The sequence below is a fragment of the Hemitrygon akajei genome, chromosome 9, assembly GCF_048418815.1.
Source record: "Hemitrygon akajei chromosome 9, sHemAka1.3, whole genome shotgun sequence".
In the NCBI taxonomy this organism is placed as follows: Eukaryota; Metazoa; Chordata; class Chondrichthyes; order Myliobatiformes; family Dasyatidae; genus Hemitrygon; species Hemitrygon akajei.
Window position 1 is genome coordinate 98,433,485 of NC_133132.1, and position 24,230 is coordinate 98,457,714.

At 39.5% G+C, this 24,230-nt stretch overlaps 1 protein-coding gene across 1 annotated transcript; it reads left to right on the top strand.

Annotated features, from left to right (window-relative positions):
- The first annotated feature begins 10 nt into the window (after positions 1-10).
- On the top strand, positions 11-23,494 carry gpatch11 (G patch domain containing 11). The gene is made up of 8 exons (XM_073056624.1): positions 11-166; positions 2,170-2,378; positions 4,426-4,467; positions 6,209-6,329; positions 9,256-9,346; positions 10,307-10,402; positions 20,312-20,393; positions 22,818-23,494. Exons 1-8 carry the CDS (start codon positions 99-101, stop codon positions 22,871-22,873), a joined length of 765 nt encoding a protein of 254 aa, XP_072912725.1. The 5' UTR covers positions 11-98; the 3' UTR covers positions 22,874-23,494.
- The last annotated feature ends 736 nt before the right edge of the window (positions 23,495-24,230 follow it).

Consider the following 24,230-nt stretch of genomic DNA (forward strand, 5'->3'; position numbering starts at 1 on the left):
CGCGCACAACACTCGTCCTCGGACACAGCCACGCGCCGCAGCGCTGCCCTGCGTGCGCAGCCGCATTGCGAGCTGCGTAACCGTTCCAGAGGCACAAGATGGCGACCCTGGAACAGGAGGAGGAAGAGGGTGACGATTATATGTCGGATGCTTTTATAAATTTTAAGTAAGCTATCCTTCAGGGTTCTGGGATTGGGCCTCAACCAGAATTGTTATTGTGATGACACATGGCCGGCACGTCTTCTGCCGGTGTCAGACCCGCCTCGTATGGTGACGAGTTCTGCCTCTTCCACTAACTTCGCAGCCTGGCGTGAAGCAGTTTGTCTTGGTGCTAAATCTTGTACTCTCGGCCGCACAGTGCTTGTTTTCTGCTGCTCAGTGTTAAGGAAAATGACAGCTGAAGTTAAACTCAAAGTTTGTCATTACATATTTCCCCTGTCAGTGCTGGCTATCTGAGTAACCCCGTTCTCACATTTATTTCCCCATAAAATACTCTCACTCCCATGTCCATTAATTCTTCGATTTTCTTATCACCCACTTAAACTAGGAGTGATTTGTAGCTGCCAATTAAGCGGCCAACCTGCGAGTCTTAGGGATGTGGAGGAAATCAGTGCAGTCCGAATCAGGTCCACAAGACATTATGCAAATGCTAGGAAACTAGAGCAGCATACACAAATTGCCGGATGAACTCAGCAATTCAGACAGCATCTATGGATGTACATAGACAATCGATGTTTCTGACAGACCCTTCATCAGGATTGGAAAGGAAGGGGGTTTTCTCCAGCCCTGATGAAGGGACTCGGCCCAAAACATCAACTGTTAATTCCCCTCAATAGACGTTGCCTTATTTGCCGAGTTCCAACAGCATTTTGTGTGTGTTGCAGTCAGGATCAGATTTATTATCACCGACTACTAAAATTACTTGAAATTTGTTGTCTTGCAACAGCTAGGACAAAATATGCACACTCCGAACTGACAGAACCTGAAGTCAGGATGAAACCTTGCTCATCGAGTAGTGAATCAGCAGCACAGACTGTGCTACCTAAATCTATTAAAGCCATTTGCTTACAGTTATACCAGAGTCTTCCCTAACAATGAAAGACTTAATAGTTATCATAGGCAACTGTGGAAAATCGCTACTGGTTCCCACAAGGTGAATAAATGTTATTTAATCAGTGTGGATTCAGAGTGAAGTGTTAACAAATTTGCCAGGAGAACTCCTTCCTTTTCTTTTGAATATTGTAATCACATTTTTACTGTTACTTAACATTAGGTAGAGTTCTGTCCCAAAGCTGTTAATAATGCTGAGAAGTGAACGTTTATTGCCTTTTATTAGTTGAAATTTAGACCATTGTTGGCAAAGTGAATATTCAGCCATGAAGTCAAGGAATTTTGCAAACCCTTCATTATAAATGTCTGAAGGTTTGTGTCCAGTAATAACCTAAAGCAGAATAACACAGCTTTGGAGAAATACAGTGGAGATTAAATAGTACGGTGTCACAGATGAAGGATTTGGGATTATTCTCTTTAGAGCAATATTTGTTATGGGCCTCCTTATAGAGCTGATTAGATATACTAACTGAATTAAGAAGAGGCATAAAGCATAGAAACAGTCCCTTCAGGTCAATTGCTGACCAAGATGTCAAAATGAGCTGGTCCTATTTATCTCTTGGCCTTCTCATGTATGTGTTCAAATATCTTTTAAGAATTGTATGTGTATATGCTTCTATAGCTTTCTGTGGCACCTCTTTCCATATACCCACCACCCGCTGTCTGAAAAAATACCCTTCGGGTCCCTTTTAAATCTTTCCCCTCCTACCTCAAACATATGTTCTCTAGTCCTAGACTTCCATATCCTGGGAAAATGACCTTTTCTGTGCCCCTCATGATTTTGTACACCTCTTTCGACCTCATGCTCCAGGAAAAAGGCCCAGACTATCCAGTCTCCTATAACTCAACCCTTCTCCTCCTGGTAACATCCTTGTGAATTTTTTCTGAATCCTTTCCAGCTCAGTGACATCCTATTCAACCAGAATTACACACATCATACCATTTGCTTTTGTTAAGTGGAGAAAAGGTGGTGTTGATAATTGGAAGAATTGATTTAAGGTACTGGCTAAGGATCAAAGAGAAGATAATGAAAGCAAGGTGATTTTAATGTGCCCATAGGCAGGATGTCAAGCCAGGACTGGTAAAGGTGGAAAAAGTGAAAAAGCACCAGGAGAAAAAACCTGAGCAGGAAAAGACCCAGAAAAGAGTGAGTCGTGAAGAGGAAAGGCGCGAGTCCATGCTACAGTGCTCGTTGGGAAGTGAAAATAGAGGCTTTGCATTGCTTCAGAAGATGGGGTACAAAGAAGGCCGAGGACTTGGCAGGAATGGTGTGTATCCAGTAATTTTCTGCTACACTTGAACCATTTTTCAGAAGTTGTATGTCTAAGCTGTAGCTGAATTAATCAAAGGAATTTATCACTGCTTTAATGGTCCATTATTTTAAGTATCAGCTAGAATGTGTGTTTTTATAAATGGTAAAATATCCCAAGGTAAATCATTCAGTATAAAGTAACTTGATAAAATAGACATAAAATATATCTCTATCAATCTATAATGTGCAGTGTTCTCAAAGGAGAGAATTGAAATGCCACTTGGATATCAACTTATCTCTGCTTTACTCCGTGTGTTGTTGCTCAAGCAGGTGTAGGACATTCATTTCCTTTGGCTTCAATTAGATCATCACATATCCACATCTTAATGTGCCTACTCACCTTGATGTCATAGTGTTTTAACAAAAATCTTCTACACCTGCCTCTGAAATTTCTGTTATCCTTCTGCGCCTTTTCTCATTCCTCTGTGGCATTTTCGCCAAGGTTAACATGTGGTACAAAGCCCACCATCGTGATAGCCCATTATGGCTGTACTCACTGTTCTAAAAAGTTGTCCAATTAATGTCACTCCTTTGTTCTTTGCATACAGGCCTGCAGTGATTAAGCATTTTGACATTTATCTCACACCCTTTTGAACATCACTGTCAATTTTTCCTCCATCATTATTTTAGATACTATATTCCTGATCAGCAAAATTTGTAGGGTTCACAAAAAACTGTGATCACCTTGTGGTTTTTAAACCTGTCTTCTGATTACCATCATTCTTCTTGTAGAAAGAGGTACTTCCTAACTGGATTCTCTAAGTCTTAGTTATTTCTAAAAATAATTAAAGCATGGATTCCTTAACATTTTATGTCTGAATGATGTCTCACTATCTTTTTATATTTTGAAGTTCATTACGGCTGGGTTTCCAATACTGACTTTCAAAGTTTAAATTATTTGCTGATAATCAAATGCACAGATCATATATCATTTCTTGTCCCCTGCAACACTTCCAACAGTTGAAGATAGTTACCCCAAATCATCTCCAATTTAGAATGCAAAAACTCTATCTGATGAACAGCTATGTAACTAAATTAGCTGGAACAGAGCTGCTAAGTCTAGGAATAAGGAAAAGAAGAACGTGGACGAAACAAGTTTTAGACTAAGCAACCCCCAAAAGTGAGCCAATAGTCTAGAGCTTGCAGTCACTCTAAACACAACGGGGAAATAGACTACAGCCTCTTCCTTAAGTTTCCCCTCCTCAACACACCATATCCCTCACAATACAGTCCCTATTCCTGTACCACATACAGCTAACCATCCCCATCTCCTAACCCCAACATTCCACAGACCCTTCCCCATCCCCACATCATCCTACAGACCCTTCCCCATCCCCAACCCCACAGACCCCTATCCTATATATGTACCTGTCCAGGAGTCTCTTAAAAGACCCTATCGTATCCGCCTCCAGCACCGTTGCGGGCAGCTCATTCCCTGCCTTCACCACTCTCTGTGTAAAAAAAACTTACCCCTGACATTTCCTCTGTACCTACTTCCAAGCACCTTAAAACTGTGCCCCCTCGTGCTAGCCATTTCAGCCCTGGGGAAAAGCCTCATTAATTCAATGAGTTAATTAAAACAAAAATTCAGACCACAACACCACACCTTCTGTGGTGCTATCTGATCAGCTAGGCACTTCAGTATTTTCTGCTTCTGTGCTTAATGGACCCTTATTCTTTCAAATCCTGTTACGTGGCACTATATAGAGAACTTGGTGGGGCAGAAACAGGCCTTTCATCTCAGCTGATCCATGCCAGTATTTACAGCAGTCTGGCCTTGTATTGCAGCTACTCTGCATGGTATCAAACACCACATTCTGGCCATTCTGAGTGTAGTGGTTTATTTATATGGCCACAATATTAAACCATGGAAATTATGCAATGCAAATTAATATCTTGAAAAATTGGCCTAATTACAAAGAGAGTTTCAATAATATTTTATGGTGGAGATCAGGAGTTACTGACATAATATTAAAATCTAAGTGTCATCTTTACTTTTGCAGGATCTGGAATTGTTGAACCCATCCCTCTGCAGATCAAAAAAGGTTTGTTAAAAGCAGTTTGATGTGAATTTTTGGATTGGATTGTTATTTATATTTACCGTACTTACAGGATGTAAATGATGTTGGCAAAGCCAAGATTTATTACCACCCTTTATAGTCCTTGACAATAAGGTCTATATCATCTTGAACTGCTGCCCAGTGGTACTGTTAAGTAGGAGGCTCCAGGATTAAAGATTAAAAATTAGCTTTATTTGTCACATGTACATTGAAACATACAGTGAAATGCATTGTTTGTGTCAGCAACCAGCAAAGTCTGAGGATGTGCTGGGGGCAGCGTCCAAGTGTCGACATGCTTCTGGCACCAAGATAGTCTGTCCATAACTTATTATCCCCTACTTACCCTTCATCAGGACATGAGCTGAAGCGTCAACCATTTATTCCTCTCCATTGACCTGCTGACTTTCTCCAGCATTTTATGCCCATCATTTGCAGAATCTCTTGTGGTTAGAGTAAATATTAAGGAGCTTTACAAAGAGAGAACAAACCAAACTGAATTAGAGGGGTGGGGTGGGGAGTAAGATGACACCCAAGTAGCATCTTTGACATAAGAAAATTATCATGTGTAGGAAAGTAGAGGAAGCTTAAATGAAAACATAATCATCAAGTCTGGTTTTGAGAAGGTATTTAAAAGTGGAGAGAATTTGGGGTCATCCAGAAAATAGATCCAAAATAGGTAAAGATCTATTACCTACAATTAAGGTTAAACTAATAGTTGGTATTTGTTTAAAAAAAGGGTTTCACAAATTCCCCGGTAAGATCACTGCATTTTTTTAAATCTGGCAGAAGTTAATGGTGCTGAAGATCTTGAAGCATATTCAATATGGACTCAGTATGAGCAGAACATAATTGCTTTTAATTTCCTCCTACTTCTGAGGAATATTAGTTTAATGAAGCAACACACAGAAAATGCTGGAGAAACTCAGCAGGTCTGCAACCTCTATGGAAATCAACAGTCAACATTTCGGTCCAAGATCCTTCTTTAGGACAGAAAAGGAAAGAGGAAGATGCCAGAATTAAAAGGTGGGCGAGGGGAAAGAGGATAGCTGGAAGGTGATAAGTGAAGCCAGATGAGTAGGAAAATTAAAGGGTTGGAGAGGAAGGAATCTGATAGGAGAGGATAGTGGACCATAGGAGGAAGGAAAGGAGGAGGGGTACCAGGGGGAGCTGAGAAGAGGTAAGAGGCCATGGTGGAGAACAGAAAAGGGGGAGGCAGAGGGAATTTTTTTAACCAGAAGAAGAAATCCATATTCATGCCATCAGGTTGGAGGCTACCCAGACAGAATATAAGGTGTTGCTCCTCTTCCCTGAGGTGGTCTCATCGTGGCACAAGAGAGGAGGCTGAGGACCAACAAGTCAGAGTGGGAATTAAAACGTTGGGCCACCAGGAAGTTCGCTTTTGGTGGATGGGGCGGGGTGGTCGACGAAGCGGTCTCCCAATTTACAACGTGTCTTGGCAATACAGAGGAGGCCGCATCAGGAGCACTGGACAACCCCAGCAGATTCACAGGTGAAATGTTGCCTCACCTGCAAGGACTGTTTGGGGCCCTAAATGGAGGCAAGGGAGAAGATGAATGGGCAACTTGGGCACTTGCAGGGGTAAATGCCAGGAAGGAGATTAGTGGGCAGAAATGAATGGACTCAAGGGCAACAATATTGCTTGCAACCTTGTTGCAGTGCTTGTGTTTGATTGATTGGAATACAATTTTTTTTAAAACCATTAAAGGACGTGGTGGAATTGGCCATGAACTAGCTAAGAAACGGAAAGCTGAGGAAAGGATGGAATATCGAAAACGATTGATGCAAGTCAAAAAGCAAGCAGAGAAGGCTGCCTTTAATGATTATAGGTATAGTATATGACTACCTGATATATTTATTTAATACAAAGCATGAATTTATAGAAACAATTTAACCTGTAATATTTTAAGGTGGAAACATAAAATTGTTAGCTTGTTCCAATAGGAATCAAACCCTGATCACTGGACATGAACCAGATGGGACCCAACAATTTGTGTCAGCTTCTGGTCACCTGTACATTCAGTGTCAAGTATTCGGGCTCCATTTCTTTCCTCAGCCTAGCTGGAAAGACCATCCCATCCCTAATAATTTCAAGGGTGTTAACATTGTCATTATCAATATCTTATTTCAAATCATTATAGCTACAGAGATGATTGGGGATAGAAAGACTTTTAAGTCCTTGTACACAGGCAGAGTTCAGACTGAAAATGGTCTGACTGACTTAAGGATGGGTTTTAAATTTATACCCAAGCAGACTATCAATGAGAATTGCTTGCAAATTTATCCCTTTCTAGTTGTGTCTTTCCAGCCTTGTGGTCACAGGAGCACCACCCTTGTAGGACGGTATCAAGCTAACTTTACATAGGTAACTTCCACTACTGGGGAGGACATGTCTACGAATTTTTAAAAATGACTTTTATACGTTATCGCCATTATTCATTAGCCTGAAATTCTGACTTTGTGACATCTGGAAATGTACTCAGTAGCCTCTTGATTAAGTACGTCCTGTACCTAATAAAAATGGCCACTGAGTGTACGTTCGTGGTCTTCTGCTGCTGTAGCCTATCAACTTCAAGGTCCAGCTTGTTGTGCATTCAGAGATGCTCTTCAGCACATTGCCATTGTAACGTGTGGTTATTTGAGTTACTGTCTACCTTCCCATTAGCTTGAACCAGTCCGGCTAGACTCCTCTGACCTCTCTCATTAACTAGGTGTTTTCATCTACAGGACTGCTGCTCACTTGATATTTTTTGTTTCTTACACCATTTTCTGTAAATTCTAGAGACTGTGTGTGAAAATCCCAAGAGATCAGCAGATTCTGAGATATTCGAACCACTCTGTCATTCAACAATCAAAGTTACTTAGATCACATTTCTCCCCCATTCTGATGTTTGATGTGAACAATAACTGAACCTCTATCCCATGTCTACGTGCTTTTCTGCCGTGAGTTGCTGTGACATAATTGGCTGATTAGATATTTGCATTAGCAAGGAGGTGTACAGGTGTACCTAATATAGTGGCGATTGAGTGCATTAACACATTGTAAGACAAATTCCCATTGCCTTGTAAGTATGGGATACACTGTTAACCACCTCTGAAGTATCAAGTAATTTCTGGATTTCCATGGTAACTACAAATGAACCCACTTCAGATATTTCACATTTTGAGGACCCTGATTTGGATCTAATTAATGATCTTACTGTGAAATTCAAACTTAGAAAGCCAGAAAGGGAAGAATTGATATTGTGGTGTCTCACTCTCTCAATTTACTTACTATTAGAGGGTTTTTCTTATATTTTTCTATACCTTTTTCCATATAAATTAATTCTTGTTTCCACTCAGTGGCCACTTTATTAGCTGCAACTATACACCAGCTTGTTAAATCAAATATCTAATCAGCTAATCGTGGCAGCAATGCAGTGCATAAAAGCATGCAAAAATGGTCAAGAGGTTCAGTTGTTGTTCAGACCAAACATCAGAAAGGGGGAAGGAATGTGATCTAAGTGACTTTGACCATGGAGTGGTTGTTGGTGAGCAGATAAGGGTTGGGTGAGTATCTCAGAATCTGCTGATCTCCTGAGATTTTCATACATAATTGTCTCCAGAGTTTTCAGAGAATGGTCCTAGAAACAAAATATGTCCGATGAGCAGCAAATCGTAATCAAGAGATTCGGCAGATGCTGCATCCAGAGCAACACACACAAATTGCTGGAGCAACTCAGCAAGTCGGGGAGCATCGTCGACTGTTTGTTCATTTCCATAGATGGTGCTTGACCTGCTGAGTTCCTCCAGTGTTTTGTGCGTGCTGCTCCAGTGAGCGGCAGTTCTGTGGATGAAAATGCCTTGTTAATGAGAAAGGTCAGAGGAGAATGCCCAGCCTGGTTCAAGCTACCAGGAAGACAGCAGTAACTCAAATAATTACATGTTACAACAATAATGTGCAGAAGAGCATCTCTGAACACACAACACATCGAACCTTGAAGTGGATGGGCAACAGAGGCAGGAGACTATGAGCACATACTCTGTGGCCATTTTCTTAGGTACAGGAGATACTTAATAAAGTGGCCACTGAGTGTATATCTTTCTGTGTCTAATCTAATGCTTTATTCACCCTATTGCTAGTTATTAAATCCTTATATTTAAATGTTTAAAGAGAGTAAGACTTAACCCTATTGTTTATCAATGTTCACTGCCTCACATTGCACTATTATCTGCTTACGTTTCATATCCAAAAATAATGTAGCCTGAAAGCTGAAGGCAGCTCCCATACACTATGACCTGATTCAGTCAAATTTTGGGGCATTGTATTTCCTCCTCAAAACTATTCACAGCACATCCAATTGCACCAAATGTATAAATGCCACTTGGTCGAAAGCACTATATCAGTTGTACAGATTCCAGTTAATCTATCCCATACAGAATCCAGTAACTAGTCTATTGCACCCTATCCACTCTGCCAATTGTGCTGACTCGAGCCAATATGGCCTATTGTACAGAGTCCATTCACTATAACCCACCCATCATTCTATCAATTTCAGCCATTATAATTCATTCAATATATTATACTAGCACGTAAGTGTCATCACAAAGAAGGCACGAAGCACTTCTACATTCTTATAACTTTGCATAGATTCGTCATATCATCTAAGACTATGACAAATTTCTATAGATGCTGTGCTAGCTATCCATGACCAGTCCCTGCCTCTCTAATTTCAATTGGATTGTTTTATTCTTTTCCCCTTTTTTACTTTCTAGGGTACGTTTCAGATTCAAAAAGGACCAAAGTCAAATGGAAAGTGATTTACGGAAGAGCCAGTTTGCCTGTCAACAACTGGATGAAAAGAAGGTAAACCGATTTTCTGCATATTTTTTGCTGAACTGTACCCCCATGTCACTCGTAAGCCTTAGGTGGTGAAAATATATCAGTCTTGTTGAATAATTCAGTTCATTTTGGAGAGAGTATTCTAGGTTTCCACAACTTCCCGTGGATTCCTGATTTCTTCTTCCATACCAGCTTTGATGTTTAGTTTACATCCTTTTGTCCCACACTGCCCAATTACACTCGTGACCAGAAGCAGAGTAGTTCCGAAGCCCATCCAATTGGCCTGGGTGCAAGTTTAGATCACACTGGGCTGCAAGCTGATTTAGAGAAATCAAGAGCAGACTCGGGCTGGGGGGCAAAGTCTGGGCCAGAGCAAGTTGCTGGGCAGCATGTTCTAGGCTTTTGCTGTAGGGTGCCCAGGTCCTAGTGTGAGGCATCATGTGCTGTTTGGAAAATTTACATGATCAAAGACAAGAGTCTTTCTATCTCTCCCCCTCTCTCTACTGCCCTAACCCTACACCCCCTTAACCCTACAACCCCTATCCCTCCCATGAGTTGGTTTAGAGCAGCCTTGGTCTAAAGCATACTTCGTAATCTTGAAATCTTTGAATCATACTTGAAAGATGAAGAAGTAAATGAAGTTGTCTTGTGAACTGTCTGCAGTTCACTGACACCATCACTTCCAGTCCTGATGAAGGGTCTAAGCCCAAAACATTAACTGCTTATTCCCCTTCATAGACGCTCCTGATTTGCTGAGTCCCTACAGCATTTTGTGTGTGTTACTGTAGATTTCCAGCATCTGCAGAATCTCTTGTGTTTGCAAGTTCATTGTATACATAGCAATACAATGTGGCATGCATTAGCATTCTGTAAAACAATGTGCAAAGAATAAAGTTAGTTTTTGTGAATGTGCATTTGTGTAAGAGCATACATCTGTTTAACTTTTATATCTTTCTAAATGTTCTTCCTCACTTTTTTGCACAGGGTATAGATATCCCAGAGAAAACATGGTATTGGCTGCCCACTGATGATGAGGAAGAAGATGACGAGGATGAATCGGATGTTCAGAAGTTTGAAAAAGTATGGCAATTTTCACTGTATTTTTCTTAATCTTCAAGCTATATTGTAATTTTAGAATAAGTTGTAATATCGAATGGACAATGCTAAGAATTGACTTTGAAGTATTTTCCAGTCCGTTAACTGCCAGTTTAATTTTGATCATCATCAATGTAGAGCAGGGTTTCTCAATCAGGGTTCTGCGAGAGTTGGCTAGCATTTGCGCAAGAGATAGTGATTTTTTTAAAATAAACATTGTTTTTTGAATGGTGCAACACACAGTGCTAGCGTTCACAGTGGTGGGCTGTGACTGTGCACCGTTTGCAATCTCATTTGAGATCTCTTAGCCCAGTATGGCAGTGTGCAGTAGGACCGTGTTTATTTGGTTGAGTTGGTCTAGAACAGCCTTTCTCAACCCTTTTTTTCTCTGGAGGAACCCTGGAAATAATTTTCAGGTTGCAGGGAACCCCTGCGTAAAAATTATACCTACAGCTCACGGTACATTAATGTGATCGTGAAGTTGTAGATATAGTCATCTAAAAATAATTGTCAATGCTCTTTTGAGAAGAGAATGAATTTTTAGCAACCTTCCTTGGAAAAAAACAGGCAGTTAAGCTTAGCTTACCTTTCTTGAACTTAATCTCTTTCTTTTTAAAAAAACTCATAAGGCAAACATAATAAATTTCTGTTAAATAACTGGCTTAAGACAAAATGGGATTTAATTTTTCTAAAGGTAAGGCTCGGTAGATTTAATTTAAATAAAGGTTGTAAATTGATTTTAATTAATGCTATTTTACAACATGAACATTGACAATATTGAATAGTAAAGTTACTAAAAACCATAAGCCAAAGCAATATGAATAAAAATATAGCCCAAGACACAACTTTATACGAGACTTTGAAAAAACATTTTCTTAGTACCGGTAATTGACATGATCAGGCTCAAATATAGGCCTAGCTTGTGAAACCTGTGCTTGTTTTTTGCTGCACAAATACTCAATCTTGAGATAAGCACACATGGATTTCACCTTTAACTTGGTGAGCGCTATTCTTGCTCTTGATGCTTATTAAACAAGAAAATGCTTGCTCACGTGTAAGAATTTGAAAACTGCAGCAAAACATTCATTGCTTTCCTATGAATGGCAGGATACTCTTTCACAGAAATCCAGAACTTGTTTAGGGGCAGGTCAGTAAATCTCATCTCATCACGGTCATACTGCAGCTCACGAAGTTCTTTGTCTTCTCTCAAAGTCAAATTCTCAGGCTGAGCAGAAGTTTCAGAGAAAGGGTCCCTCACCCAGTCATACACTTGTTTTGAATGGGAGGGAAAATGCTGTTCAATTTTGTTCTGCATTTCTTTTAAGTGGTTTTCAATAAGACTCAAAACTTTCCGATATCCTTCCCCACTCTCAACCCCAAGAAGCAGTGGAAACATCTCAAGATTTCCTTTTACAGCATGATTTTTCCAAAAATTCAGTTTCCTTTTAAATCCAAGAATCTTGTCACTTGAAGTCAGAATATTTTCTCCAGGGCCTTTCAGAGACTTGTTCAACTGGTTCATATGATGAAAGGGGAAGATGGGGGAGGCTGACGTCACAGCTTAAGTTGGGCGAGTCCATTCATTGCTCGGAAAATGACTTCATGCTCCTCATTAGCTACTGTCCTCCCCTCCGTGCGATACAGCACTCACTAATTATCAGCGGCCTCCCCATCTTGTGTCAAAAACCGAGAATGGGCTCAACCAAATAAACAGGGTCCTACTGCGTACTGCCACGCTGGGCTGAGAGACATCTAACAAGATTGCTAATAGGGCTGCTTGGTCACTGCCCACCACTGCGAGTGCTACAAGCATCGTGTGTTGCATCAAGTTCAAAACAATGTTTTTTTTTAATCACGATCTCTCGTGGAATCCCTGGTGACCTCTAGTGGAAACCCGGTTGAGAAACAATGGTCTAGATGGTTTTCTGCCATCACACCATGAATACCAACTCAGTATTTGTTCTCCCTTTGTACTACTGAATTTTTAGAAATACTCTATTTCTTTTTTTTTAAATTAGTTTTTCAAAACATTTTACAAATTAAAAACCCCAAATCCCAATGAGGAACATTAATACAGTGCAAAATTAAGCATACAATGATAATATGCTACAAAGGAAGAGAATTTGACAAAAAAAAACACCTAAATTGAAGACAAGTAAGTTTAGTATCCTCCCCAAGCCCCACAACACAAGAAAAAACAACAACTCCAGACCAACCACAACACAATATAGAGAGTATAAATCAGGACAGTCAAACTCCCAGACTGTGAATACACTTAGCAACAGAGGATAATAATGCCTACTACCAGAAAAAAAAAGGGAGCTGAAAGCAAGGGACCGAAAAGAAAAGAAAAAACCCTAGTCAAGAGGAAGGTTATGAAAGTACTCGATAAAAGGTCCCCAGACCTTAGGGAACTTTAGATCCGAATTAAGAACTGAATAATGAATTTTTTCGAGGTCCAAGCAGGCCATAATGTCGTTAAGCCATTGCGCATGAGTGGGTGGGGCAACATCTCTCCATCTAAGGAGGATCAAGCGTCTAGCCAGGAGAGAGGCAAAGGATAATATTCGGCATTTGGTCGGACCCAGACGTAAATCTGTCTCGCCCCAAAAACCGAACAAAGCAATTAAGGGGTTTGGTTCTAGGTGCTGATTCAGAATACACGATAACGTAGTGAAGACATCTTTCCAAAATTTCTCCAAGCTAGGACAGAACCAGTACATATGGATGAGAGAGGCCACGCCCCTCTTGCATTTATCACAGAGCGGACTAATGTTAGGGTAGAATCGAGATAGTTTAGATTTAGACATATGGGCTCTATGAACAATCTTAAACTGTAAAAGGCAATGGCGAGCACAAAGAGAGGTTGAGTTAACCGATTTGAGAACTGAGTCCCAGCTCTCATCGGATAAGGAGGTATTTAAATCCTGCTCCCAGGCCATTTTAATTTTATCCACAGGGGCCCGTCGTAAGGCTGCTAATTTATCTCGAATAATTGATATTAAACCTTTACCTAGTGGATTAATGGAAAGAAATAGGTCCATAGCATTTTTTGCAGGCATTTCAGGAAAGTTAGAAATTAAAGGAGCAGTAAAGTGTCTGATTTGGAGATATCTGAAAAAATGAGCGTTGGGCAGATTGAACTTAACAGAGAGCTGCTGAAAAGAAGCGAAGTGATTATCAATGAAAAGATCTTCAAAATGTCTAATGCCCTTCCTATACCAAACATGGAATGCTGAATCGTACGTAGTAGGTAAAAAAAGGTGATTATGTGCGACAGGGCTGGAAACGGAAAACCCATGGAAACCATAGTATTTCCTAAACTGAGCCCATATACGCAAAGTGTGTCTAACAAGAGGATTAGCTATTGATCTGGACAGACTGCTAGGGAGTGCAGAGCCAAGAAGTGCAGAGATAGATAATTCTTTAGTGGAGCTCAACTCCATTGCCACCCAGTTAGGTCACTCGGGTTGACCGTGGAAGAAAGACCAAAAGGTAGCACAATGTATATTAGCTGCCCAATAATATAAACGAAAGTTAGGTAAAGCCATGCCACCCTCTTTTTTAGATTTTTGGAGATGGATTTTATTAATTCTAGAGCGCTTATTCTTCCACAGATATGACAAAATAATAGAGTCTAAGGAATCAAAAAAAGATTTAGGAATAAAAATTGGGATAGATTGAAATAAGTATAAAAATTTGGGGAGAACATACATTTTAACAACATTAATGCGACCTACCAAAGACATAGATAGAGGTGACCATTGTACCAGACTCTGTTTTATAGAATATGAAAGATTGGCAAAGTTTTCACGAAAGAGATCTTTAAACTTCCTTGTGACTGTAATTCCAAGATAAGTAAATTGATTATGGACTACTTTAAAAGGGAGATCACGAAATGTTAGTTCTTGTGCTTCTTTATTAATTGGGAAAAGTTCACTCTTATGTAAATTAAGTTTATAGCCAGAGATCTAGCTAAACTGGTCAAGAAGTGAAAACATTAGAGGTAAGGATGTAGACGGATTTGAGAGAAAGAGTAATAAGTCATCAGCATAAAGAGAAACTTTTGCTGATTTGCCACGTTTGAGATTAAATACTTGGGATTTCTGAAAATTAGTTAAAACAGAAGCAATAGGACACAGGTACAGCAATTGGATCCAAGAGATGAAACTTTGACCGAGGTCAAATTTTTCTAAGACTGCAAAAAGATAGTTCCACTCTATACGATCAAATGCTTTCTCCGCATCGAGGGAAATAACACATTCAGGAATCCCAGTTGGAGGTGAGTATAAGATATTAAATAAACGCCGAATGTTAAAAAAAGGGAGATGGTTTTTAATAAAGCCTGTTTGGTCATCAGAGATAATGGAGGGAATAACGGTTTCTAATCTATGAGCCAAAACTTTAGCTAAGATCTTTACATCAACATTGAGCAAAGAAATCGGCCTATACGAGGAACACTCTGTTGGGTCTTTGCCCTTTTTTAATAGAAGAATAATAGATGCCTCATTGAAAGAGGGTGGCAATTTGCCGTAATTAAACGAGTCAGATAATACTGAAAGTAACTGAGGAGAAAGAAGTGAAGAGAATGATTTATAAAATTCTGCAGGGAACCCATCAGGTCCAGGAGATTTCCCTGAGGACAGTGCAGAAATTGCAAAAGATATTTCTTCTGATGATATAGGCGCATTAAGTTTGGCTTTAAAATCAGATGAAAGTGAAGGGATATTCAGATTCTGTAAAAATTGATCAGCAGAGATATTGTCATTCAAAGCCTCAGAGGAATAAAGCCGAGAATAAAAATTTTTAAATGCGTCATTAATTTCTAAATGATCCAATGTAAAGTCTCCGTTCTCCTTCCGGATCTATGTAATATGTAGTTTGGCTTTGGAACGCCTCAGCTGATTGGCTAGGAATTTACCAGACTTATCCCCATCAATGTAAAAGTGACTCTTGCTTTTGAGAAGTTGGCGTTCGACAGGTTGAGTGGACAGAAGATTAAATTTAGTTTGGAGTTCAACGCTCTTCTTGTATAATTCAGGGTTCTTAGTTTGAGCATATATTTGATCCAATTCTTTAATCTGGTTAATGAGGTCTAATCGATCTGCACAGGATCTTCTGTTGAGATTTGCTGTGTAAGAGATTATTTGACCCCTCAGATATGCTTTCATGGCACCCCAGACAACCTGGGATGGCACTTCAGGTGATGTATTAGTGTTAAAATAAAAGGTTATCTGATCCTTAATAAATTTTTAAAAATCATCATCTGATAATAAAGTTGAATCAAACCGCCAGTGTTTATTCCTCTGAGGGAGACCAGGAAAGTTCAGAGAGAGAGAGTAATTGGGGCATGGTCAGAAATCAGTATACTCTGATAGTCACAAGAGTGGGCAAATGGAATAAGTTGGTTATCGAGTAAGAAATAGTCAATTCTAGTGAAGGTATGGTGAACATGTGAGAAAAAAGAATAATCTCTCTCAGTAGGATGGAGGAAACGCCATATATCAGAGATACCAAAATTAGAGAGAAACAATTGGATAGCTAAGGCAGATTTAGTAGGTGATCTGGTAACAGAGGATGATTGATCCAGATTAGGATCCAACCAACAGTTGAAGTCACCACCCAGTATAAGAGAGTATGAGTTTAAGTCTGGTAGTGAGGAAAAAAACCGTTCAAAAAAGTTAACATCATCAAAGTTGGGGGCATACAGGTTTGCTAGTGCAACTTTAGTGTTATATAGTTTACCAGAAACAATAATAAAATGGCCATTTGTATCAGATATTTTATTATGGAGTTCAAAAGGAATATTTGAGTTAATAAGAATGGAGACTCCCCTAGCTTTAGCGGCAAAGGATGAATGAAAATGCTGACCCGCCCACTTTGACAGAAGCCGGGAGTTATCAAAACAACGAATATGAGTTTCTTGAAGGAAAGCAATGTCAGCTTTGAGTTGTTTGATATGTGAGAATACCTTCCTCCTTTTAACAGGGTGGTTCAATCCCTTTACATTCCAGCTCACGAATTTAAGTGCACTAGCCATTATCAATTACTAATGCATAAAAGGCAGCAGGCATATAAAAAGTCAAGCAGTACAATAGCAGTCTGGGAGCAGAGATGTAAACATAGATTCGTAAAGTCAAAACATATACATGTCCTGAGCAATAAAGAAAAACAATAAATACAGTGAGTGATGTTGGAACTAGAAAACCTACCCCACCCACACAACCCAAAACTAGACAGCTACCAAAAAAAGCAGCTAGCTCTACCAAAAAAATTAACCCAAATACAACTTCCAGATCTGTGTCATTAACAGCAGTTCCGTATAAATACTATAGCAAATAGTAACTAGTTTATGCACTAGAAAGCATAACTACAAATTAGAACATCTTCTGCAGAAATATAAAACTTAATACAGAGAAAATCGGAAGAAAACCAAAACTAACCTACCCGCGAAAAATTATAGAAGAATAAAGTAAGAGAAAGGGGAAAAAAAAGGGGAGGAAGGGGAAAATTATAAATTCAAGTAGAGTACTTATCAACCATTTACAGAGAGGAAAAAAAAATCAGAGATTAGAAAAAAGGGTGAAGAAAAGGAAAAAAAAATAAATATAAAAAAAAGGAAAAATAAATCAGCAATTAAACTGTGAACCAACAAACAGGGAGGCCTTCACTAAAGATTTCAAACCTCCAAAACAAGTTAGAGTCAGTTGTAGAACTCTGTAGATAAAGTTATACAAGAATAAAATAGATTGCACATGTACTATTTAAACGTCCATAGGGAAACATTAAGCACAGAATGTCTATTTAAAAAAGACACACAAACTCCAGGGAGAGATTGTCAACAGCCCTTAGAGTTTCAATGAATAATGTCTGAGTGATTCAAGTAAAGTCTGAGTCCAGAAAAAGTAATTTTACTACGAGAAGTACTTATCCACCATTTTAGGAGGTCCGATCAGGTTCCGAAGATGACTGGATAGCCGGAAGACTTTCCACAAATGCTTCAGCTTCCTTCACTGACTTAAACCACTTATATTTTCCAGTATTAAGCTTGATTTGTAGATCGGCAGGAGTACGAAGAGAGGGTTTAAAACCACGATCAAAAAGCACTTTCATTGCGCCTTTAAACTCAGCGTGCATCTTTAAGGTCTGGGGCGCAAAATCTTCCACAAAGCGAATGATTGTATCCTGGAAAGTAAAAGTACCTCTGCGACGTGCCTCCATAATCAGACGGTGTTTTACCTGGTATTGATGGAAGCACAAGATTACCGGTCGCAGGCGGGAGCCCAGAATTCCGGGGGGAACGTGGACCCTGTGTGCCCGTTCGAGCTCAGGCGGGTTCGGAAGCAAATCTTTCCCGAATAGCTCACAGAGAAACTCGGCGAAAAACTTCACGGTTGATCCCTGTTCGGTGGCCTCTGGCAACCCAAGAATTCGGAGATTGCAGCGTCTGCTGCGATTTTCGAGATCCACCATTTTGGAAAGGAGTTTGTTACATTTTTCCTCTAAGCTGGAACAGAGAGTCTCCAAGTATCGAACACGACTTTCTAAATCTTCAGAAGTTGAATCGATGCGAGATAAGTGTTCAGCATGTTTGTCGACTCTATCGTTGATCCCCTTTGGCTTCCAACTGTTTGAAAGCGGTTTTAAATTCCTTTAAAATTTCATCACGGAGCTGTTCGAGCGCAGCTAGAGTCTCAGCCGAGAGAGCTGGAGCTTCCTTTCTCCCGGATTTAGAACTCTTGCTAGACATTGTAAGGTAGATGTGTTCACAGGCAAGTAAAAGAAACCGAAAAAGTTCCTAAGGTTTAAAAAATGGAGACATTTAGTGCAAAGATAGCGACAATAACGGAACAAAAGTTCGGAGCAGCTAAGCAATCGCCATCTTACCAGAAGTCCGAAATACTCTATTTCTTTTGTAGCCTATAGTAATTTTATACACTGCTGCTGCAAAACAACAGATTTCACAACATATTTTATTGATAATAAACCTGCTAATAAAATCAGCTGCGGCGTGTCAATGAAGACCATTTCATATAGTATTCATCCTTCCCATATAGATAATTGATGAGTCATAGAGTACTACAGTGCAGAAACATGGTCCTTAGTCCTATCTAGTCCTTGCCAAACTTATTCTGCCTAATCCCATCGACTTACACCTGAACCATAGCCCTCCATACTCCTTCCATTCATTTACTGATCTGAATTTCAATAAATAAAAAATACTTGTGTAATAAATTTATGAATCAATTAGCAACTCATAGCATCCAAGGGAAAGTGGCAAAGTGGATTAAGAATATGTGCAGTTAGGAAAAGCAACAATTATTGGTTGTTGGGAGTTTTGGTATGTTCCATATGGTTTGGTGCCAGGCTCCTTCTGGTCTACTGAATTATTTAGACTTAATGATTCCAAAAACTTAGTTTTGACAGAAAGAAAGTTAAGTGCAGTGGATTCCGGTTAATTGGGACACTTCTGGACCAGTGTGTTTTGGCCCAATTAATTAAGAAGACAAACACACGCTACTGATGCTATGTAAAAACTATTTGCTCTAAGCACAGTGTAGTATGTAACAGCCACACAAGTACATGCAACTGACATTAGTTAAAAACTGTTCAGCAGCAGTCTCCTGTCCCAATTATTTGGTCCCATTTTGTACCATTGGTCCCATTGCAGCCTTCATTATGGTTGACCTCAACTTCTTCCTCCAGTGCCTTTTCGTTGCTGCTAGTTGGGTAGGACAGCTGTCACCCAGTTCTACACACATCTATCCACTTGAAGCCAGGGAATCCCCTGCAATGGGTTCTCTTTCTGTTTCTGTCCTGTCACCTCTGTTGCTCCCCAAAGGCTGTGTCCTTGGTGCTGTCTGTTTCTCATCTACATGTTGCCCCTTGTTCACATCGTCAGAAAACAAAGTGTCCATTACTATGTGTGCTCTGACAGCAACCAGCTCAACTGTTTAGAAATCTAGCCTAGCATTCAAGACTAAATGGGCAAAAGCTTCCTCCAGCAAATTTTCGGGAAGACTGAAACCTTGTCTTCAGTCCCATCACAAATGCCATTCTGATTGTCTTGTATGGTGGTCCTATGAGGAAGCTGAATCAGAATGGGCCCTATACTCACCATTTTATTTGGAGATACTGCACAGTAACAGGCCCAGCGAGCCCATGCCACCCAATTACACCCATGTGACTAATTAACCTAATGAACTGCACATCTTTGGGATGTGGGAGGAAACTAAAGCATTTGGAGCAAAACCACAAGGTCATGGGGAGAACAAACAAGCTCTTTACAAACAGCAGCAGAGTTTAAATCTGACTGAAATAAGTCTCTGAGGGGTCTTCACAGGATAGATGGTGAGTGTATGTTTCTCCTTGTGGGGATATAGTTTTAGAATAAGGATTCGCAGATCTTGCTCTGCTATAATTTAATTGGCGACATCCTGCCCTCTATATTTCATATTCCCAAAGATCATTGAGCCTGGAATTATTCTCTACTCACCTCACTATAATGTGTAAGAACCACATCAGGTACATACAAATTATCCAGTTTATCCAGTTGTAAAATAGAGTCATAGAGCAATACAGCCCTTTGACCCAAGGTGCCCACCTAGCTTTGGGCATATATAACTCTAAATTCCTTCCCCCTCACCCCCCACAGGCCTCCATATACCTAAATATACTACTATTGTACCTACGTCAACCACTTCCTCATTTCATATACTCATTATATTTAAATAATTGCCCTTTTTAAATCTTTCGCTTCTCAACTCCCCTACCCTGCTGAACAGGCTGCTACTATCCACCTTATCTATGCCCCTTATGATTCTAAAAATCTCTATAATGTCACCTTCTCATTCTCATAACATACTAATTGAAACAATGTTTTCTTGTTTCCAGACCAAAGAAAAGCTACAGGCAGTGACAGACTATCTCAGAAAGACCTATTTCTACTGTATTTGGTGTGCAATTTCCTACGAAGGTAAAATAAATAAATAAATACTTTTTTTTCAATTAAGAAAAAAATATATATATAGGCTGCCATCAGAAAGTTTACGCATGAATGCATGATTCTTTTCATACTGAATTAGCAGTCTGTGTCACCTTTAATTGATGATTTAAGAATGATAATAAAATAGTCACAGTCAGCCCAGTACCACCTCAGACCTTGTCCAGTGGTACTTTGAATGTATCCTAGATAATTTAACAAATATTCATCCTGTTTTGAGAGGATTCTTTGTGACCAATGTTTTAAATTTTCTTAAAGAAAGATACTGGTGACTTTCACAGCCTTGTGCTGTCCTTAAGTAGTTTATTTGGTCTTTGAAGATGGTTTATAGAACCCAGAGTGTAGATAACCAAAGGCTAGACCTCCAGTTGGAGGTAAGTGGTACAAGAGGCCACATTCTGCGGAATGCAGCGAGATCAGTGGACTGTAAGGCAAATTTTGTCAGTAAGCTTTTTGATTAGGATCTGTTAATAGAAGCCTATAAGTTTACAACACAAAAGGCATATAATATCTCAACTGTAATTTAAATCTCACTGATAAACTTAATAACTTAATTGAGTTTGGAGAAACTCAATTACTCAAAAAATTAGAATGTGGAACTTGCTAGTATTAAGAGTTGTTGTGAAAAGCAGCAAGGATCTATTTAAAGAGGTTCAAGATAAATATACAAGAAAGATTGTTGATAGTGTTAGATGAGAAGGGATATGAGGAGACTTTTGTACAGAATAAGCAGTGTTACAGTTGCACTTTACATTGTATGTGGCTTTCAGCTTCCATTTATCCAAGACTTACTCATACTGAGCATTGCCAAATATATCTGCCTAGAAGATCAAACATTTTCTGAATGTTAGAGTGATTTTACATGTACACTGGTGACTCACTTGGTCCTGCCACTCAGCAATGAGCAGACAGCCCAGCTTAGCCTTTACAGGTAGTCTTACCACGCCAAGCTGTGAGCAGTCTGCACTGTAAGAGTGGGAGGTAGGGATTTATGCCGCAACGCACACAAAATGCTGGAGGAACTCAGTAAGCCAGGCAGCATCTATGGAGGGGTTATTTATTTCCCTCCATAGATGTTGCCTGACTTGCTGGGTTCCTCCAGCATTTTGTGTGTGTTGGTCAAGATTTCTGGCATCTGCAGAATCAGTTTCACCCCAGTGTGCACAACATTGGTTTCAGTAATGCACAGTTTTAAAACATAGAACATAGACCATTATAGCACAGTACAGGCCCTTTGGCTTACAATGTTGTGCCTACCCTTTAACCTACTCTAAGGTCAATCTAACACTTTGTTCCCACATACTGTATGCCTCCATTTTTCTATTGCCCATGTGCCTATTTTAGAGTTTCTTAAATGTCCCCAATGTATCTGCCTCTACCAGCACCCCGGCAGGATGTTCTTTGTACCCACCAATGTCACTGTGTAAGGAAAAAAAAAGTTTTCATTGATATCCTCCCTATACTTCCCTTCAATCACCATAAAATTAATAAATGTTTTCAAGAACTCTGGTTAGGCCACATCTGGAGTATTGCGTACAGTTCTGGTTGCCCCATTATAGGAAGGATGTTGAGGTTTTATAGAGGGTGCAGAAGAGGTTTATCAGGTTTAGAGGGCATGTGGTATCATAAGAGGCTGGATGAACTTTGTTTGTTTTCTGTAGAGGCTGAGGGAAGATCTGATAGAGGTTTACAAGATTATGAGAGGCATAAATAGAGTGAACAGAGAGCATCTGTTTCCCAGTGTTGAAATATGGAATACCAGAGGGCATGTATTGAAGGTGAGAGGGGGTAGGTTCAAGGGGGATGTGAGAGGTAAGTTTCTATTCAGAGAGTCATGGATGTCTAGACTGTGCTGCCTGGTATGGTGGTAGAGGCAAATACATTAGAGGCTTATAAGAGACACTTGGATAGGCACATGGATGTAAAAATGGAGGGATACAGACATGGTGTAGATAGGAGGGATTAGTGTTTGTGTGTTTTTGATTTGCTTTTTAGTTGGTTTGGTGCATCATTGTGGGCCGGATGGCCTGTTCCTGTGCTGTACTGTTTTATGTTCTATGTTCTATCTCCTTTTACACTGGTTCCATTGCAGAACAGTTTCCCAGAAACATATCCTGAATGCCAAGCACAGTACCAGAATATTTCATCCTGTGTGTTCTGACAGGATATTAGAGGCTAATTAGAAGATTACTCTGCTTAAACACCTTCATTTCTGATGGTTATTTAAAAAACAGTAGGATTTCACAGGGGAGAGCCTTTCTCCACCTTCTGTCAAATACATAATGTAACAAACAACTTCATTGACTGCAAAGTGCTCTTTAGGTTGTGAAGATCCTGTAGAAATAGATACCCTTTTTTTTTGTTCTGATAAATGGTGTTCTTGATTTTGAATTCCAGATGAGGAGGATCTGTCCAGTAACTGCCCTGGAAATTGTGCTGCTGACCACTGCTGACTGCAGCTCAGAATGCTAATGGCAGGACTTACATGCTGTACCAAAGCTGGAATGAAGCAGTTTCTGAATGCAACCTCACAAAGCACACAGGTCATTACAGCTCTGAGGATTCGTGCATTTGGAGCCAATTCTACCTTCCACTTTAAAAGGAAGTTGCTGAAAGATAAACTGCTAGTTCCGCTGAAACTCAGCTCTCTCCAGCTTTCCCACGTTTCTTGACCAGCGGGCAACTATACCTATATTTCTGTTTTCCTTTTTAAATATTTTAACATGTTTATTGATCCACAGCAGGTAGTGTGATTTGCTTGTGGATGATTCACAGTGAGAGGTGTGGATGTAGTAATTATAACATTCATCAAACTTAGCTTCAAGGTTATTCAGAGACTGATCGTGAGTAATTAATTTCAAATTCCTGATCAGCAATCTGTGTTTTATCTTCATTATTGAAAAGTAACACTCAATGAGTGTTAAATATGATCTGGATATGAGATTAATGTTGTAATATGTGTTAATTTGTATTTTTGCTCCAGTGCAGGTTTCGAGGCTGTGTATTCCCTACTGTAATTTTGCCATATAATTTGTTTATTTAAGTTTTATGAATAAATGCTTTTTTCCTTCTCATCTTTTCAATGCTTTTCCTGAAACTGAATAGTAATGATGTAATGATTTTTGGTTTTCCTTTTTACAACAAATAATCCAAAAAAAACATAACTGACTTTAAAGCACTAAAATTGTGAAAGGTACAATGGAAATATAAGATTGTTCAACCAACACACACAAAATGCTGGTGGAACACAGCAGGCCAGGCAGCATCTATAGGAAGAAGTACAGTTGACGTTTCAGGCCAAGACCCTTCGTCAGGATTGGTAAGATTGCTATTTTTATTCTACTATCAAAATTCAAAGTCAAATTATTATCAAAGTATGTATATGTCACAATATACTATCTTGGGGTTCATTCCTTGCCGGAATTTATAGGAAAATAAAGAAATTCAATAGAATTTATTAAAAACTGACAAAAGACTGACAAAAACAACATGCAAAAGAAGACAAATTATGCAATTAAAAAAACACTGAGAACATGAGCTGTAGAGCCTTTGAAAGTGAGTAAGTGAGTCTGTAGGTTGTAGAATCAGTTCAGAGTTGAGTTGGGTGAAGTTATCCATGCTGGTTCAAAAGTCTGATGGTTGCAGGGCAACAACTGCTCCCAAATCTTGTGGTATGGGATCCAAGAGTGCTGTATCTCCTGCCTGATGGTAGCAGCGAGAAGAGAGCCCAGACGGTGGTGATTCTCATTAACCTGCCAGTTATTGTCATGTTTTAAAACTGGTTTCTGAATTAGATAGATAGATAGATAC

What these genes read in the sequence shown, in the direction of transcription:
- gpatch11 (XM_073056624.1), top strand. Translation starts at nt 99, where the DNA reads ATGGCGACCCTGGAACAGGAGGAGGAAGAGGGTGACGATTATATGTCG. An exon ending in GATGCTTTTATAAATTTTAA is followed by an intron (nt 167 to 2,169) that starts GTAAGCTATCCT and finishes ATGTGCCCATAG; the next exon opens with GCAGGATGTCAAGCCAGGAC. An exon ending in GCTGCCTTTAATGATTATAG is followed by an intron (nt 6,330 to 9,255) that starts GTATAGTATATG and finishes TTTACTTTCTAG; the next exon opens with GGTACGTTTCAGATTCAAAA.